The sequence below is a fragment of the Triticum dicoccoides genome, chromosome 7A (assembly GCF_002162155.2).
Source record: "Triticum dicoccoides isolate Atlit2015 ecotype Zavitan chromosome 7A, WEW_v2.0, whole genome shotgun sequence".
Taxonomy (NCBI): Eukaryota; Viridiplantae; Streptophyta; class Magnoliopsida; order Poales; family Poaceae; genus Triticum; species Triticum dicoccoides.
The window spans coordinates 715,694,056-715,696,948 of NC_041392.1; the positions used below are offsets into that span (position 1 = coordinate 715,694,056).

The following is a 2,893-nucleotide window of genomic DNA, read 5'->3' on the forward strand; positions in this document are numbered from 1 at the left end:
ACTACTTTGATCTTTAACTATCAAAAAGAAATCATTTTGAATAGCAAACATGATCGCAAGATTGAAATATTTATTGGAAAAATACATTTAAATACCGATATGTAGCTCCACATTATCACATAAAGCAGTCAAAACGGAAACGTAATTACGCTTTCTCCTGGTTTGCTGAAAAGAAATGAAGATAGATTAGAATCGGTATTGGATAATCATATGGTGTGACAACAATAAATAATTACAAAGAAAGTCAAAACAAAAAATTGTTCGCAAATTAAAACCACAAAACAAATTTGAACAATGTTTAAGCAATGTGCTGTGCCCCCACTGGATGGCCAATACTCCATCTGCCAATGCAACAGTAATATATAAGCACCTACATTGGTTTTAGAAAGCAAGGTAAAACATCTAACTTAAAGTCAAACAGTGGTCAAAACATGTATCCTTAGATGCTAAGAAAACTTATTGATACCATGGAGGATGTAGCTGTACATTACACAATAATAAATGATCAAACTGGTCGGAGAACAGTTGGAGTGTTGATTGCCACATATGAATTCAAACCTGCAAGTTAATTAAGATGGCAGTACACGCTTAAAAGTTGATTGAAAACAGAGAAGGAAAGCGTCACAGTACAATCAACATATATATATATATATATAACTTCAAAAAAAACATATATATATATTGAGAAACAGTATAACGAGCCTAGCTATAAGCCTCCACAGCGATCTAACTGTCTCTGTCGTCGGATCCTCGAACCTACCATCGAGATCAAATTCGGGCGTCATTCCTCGCCCGCCCGCGTCGCGCGCCGTCTCGCGGGCCGCTGCTCCGCGGAGCAACCTCCTCTTCCTGTACATAATTGGGCCGGCCCACTTATTCCCACTCCCACGCTAACAGCCCACGTTGCCCAGCCCCCGACCGAACAGTTCCCCTTTGTTCCTCCGCGTCGCCGTCCTTCCTCCTCTCGATGCGGCGGCGTTACTCCCTCGATGCGCTGTCGATCCGCGACATGATGCTGCGGGACTGCTTCTCCGCCGGTACGGTCTAACCCCCTCCCCTCTACACTTCCTCCATAGCCCCTAATGGAACGGAAGAGGCACCCAGCCTGTCTATCGAGGGGATGGCAAAGGCGCATGGCGCGGCGGCGGCTCTATCCCCCGACGGCGGGTACACGTCGGACACGCACGACGAGGGCCGGCCGCAAGAAAAAGAAGGAGATGGCAGACGATTCGCCGCCACCGACCAAGGTCCCAAACCAGTGGGTCGCCACAACTCCCTGAGCGACTGCGTCAGCGAGTGGGTTAGTAGCATTGACAGCGAAAGCCTCTGCATCGCCGAGGAGGAGGACGTCGCTGTCGACGACCAGAGCAAGGACCTCACGGACTACGTAGCCCGCCCGCGTCCCATCGTGGTCGGGGAGGAGTCAGGTAGGAGTGTAGAAAAGGGCAAGCAGGCACAATGATTCGCCACTCCTGTTCTTCTCCATCTTGCAATTGAAGATTCAGGTAGTCCACTGCATCTTGCAATTCTTGATTCCTGGCCTTCTGCATCTTATTTCCTTTGTCCGTTGCCTCTGAATCTGATGTGCCGATTGGATTGCCGCAGGAGGCCAGGAAGGCCACAAGTGAGGCATCCAGCTCGACTTCGCCATGCGGGTGCGCTGCACATTCCACCCATCGCCGGCAAATCATTCGTCAGCTGGGAAGGTGAGCAAGCAGGTACTGCCTTGCGCTTTCTGTTGTTCATTTTCCATTTCATTTCTTGATCAGCGTTCGCGTCACCACTTCAGAATGCTGTTATCTGAAGCTTATCTTGTTTTCTTTGACTCAAATATTATTGTGAGTACGCCATTATATTATTTGTTAGATTTTTTATCGATCGAGTAGATACTTTTCGAGACAAAATGACTCGTGTCTGAAACTTATGATCTCTCCAGTGTACTTACATTTTGGTAGCATGTGCACTTCATAATTATATTAGTAGAAGCACTGCTTATATTAGCAATTTATTAGTACATACTCTCCAATTCACCACGCCTGCACATTTTGACCGGTGTACCCTGATAATTTATTAGCTTTGTGATCGATCAACATATCGTTTAGAACCCAAATGTACTGTTATCTGAAGCTTATTGTTTTATCGGTGTAATTCGCATGCTGATGATTGTACTCTCCAGCTCTCCAGGCTTGAACATTTTCGTCAGTGTAACCTGATCATTTCCTAGCTTCTTCATAATTGATTCGACCATCAGATACTACATTGCCAATTTTCCGGTAAACTACTACAGTATCATTTTCCAATTTCAGGTATGAATATTGCTAAATGTAAAATTCTCTTGCGGGCGAGAATATGTGTTGTAAAAATTTATGAAGTATTTGTAGTGCCTATTTTATTTTCTCAAATATATTAGTTTTTCCTCAATATTTCTATTTTTGAGATTTTGTGACGGGGGCCTTTGCGAGAGAACTTTTTGTAGGAGGCAAAAGTGGTAGGGGCACGGACCTGTCCAAAAGGCCCTATCCTAGGACGTCCCTAGAAAAAGTCACCTTTTAATCGACTTGAAGGCATCCCACTCGACGGGTTCAAGACACTTGACCAAGAAGCTATCACTCGACCATGAAGCCAACCACTCGACTGCCAGGAGACCTAAAGTCACTCCGCAGGCAAACGGTCGGTTATTAAGTAGTCTTTATGGTCATTATAGCACTTTATTAGGGGCGTTACCAGTAACGCCCAACCTTAAATGTACCTTAAACCCTGCATTACTGAGGGCAGGAGGGGGCCGGCGAACTCTATATAAGCCACCCCCCTTCTCAGTATGGAGGGTTCGCACCCCTGTGATCCATACACGCATAATCCAATCGACCGCCTCTGGGCTCCGAAACGTAGGGCT

The 2,893-nt window shown here is 45.5% G+C and overlaps 1 protein-coding gene across 3 annotated transcripts; it reads left to right on the forward strand.

Moving 5' to 3' along the window:
• Positions 1 to 953: 953 nt before the first annotated feature.
• Positions 954 to 2,616, forward strand: LOC119331984. Of its 3 annotated transcripts, XR_005160747.1 has the most exons (3): positions 954 to 1,505; positions 1,606 to 1,706; positions 2,177 to 2,616. XR_005160747.1 is itself a non-coding variant. In XM_037605165.1 (2 exons), the coding sequence occupies exons 1-2, from the start codon at positions 1,121 to 1,123 to the stop codon at positions 1,626 to 1,628; spliced, it is 330 nt and encodes a 109-aa protein (XP_037461062.1). In that variant the 5' UTR covers positions 954 to 1,120; the 3' UTR covers positions 1,629 to 2,616. The 3 variants fall into 3 exon arrangements, 1 of the variants encoding a protein (XP_037461062.1); XR_005160746.1 differs by having other exon boundaries at positions 1,606 to 2,616; XM_037605165.1 differs by having other exon boundaries at positions 954 to 1,427; positions 1,606 to 2,616.
• Positions 2,617 to 2,893: the final 277 nt, after the last annotated feature.

Bases quoted from the DNA above. Each gene is read 5' to 3' on its own strand.
- LOC119331984 (XM_037605165.1), top strand. From the start codon at position 1,121: ATGGCAAAGGCGCATGGCGCGGCGGCGGCTCTATCCCCCGACGGCGGG. The intron at 1,428-1,605 runs GTAGGAGTGTAG...GGATTGCCGCAG, and splicing joins CGTGGTCGGGGAGGAGTCAG to GAGGCCAGGAAGGCCACAAG.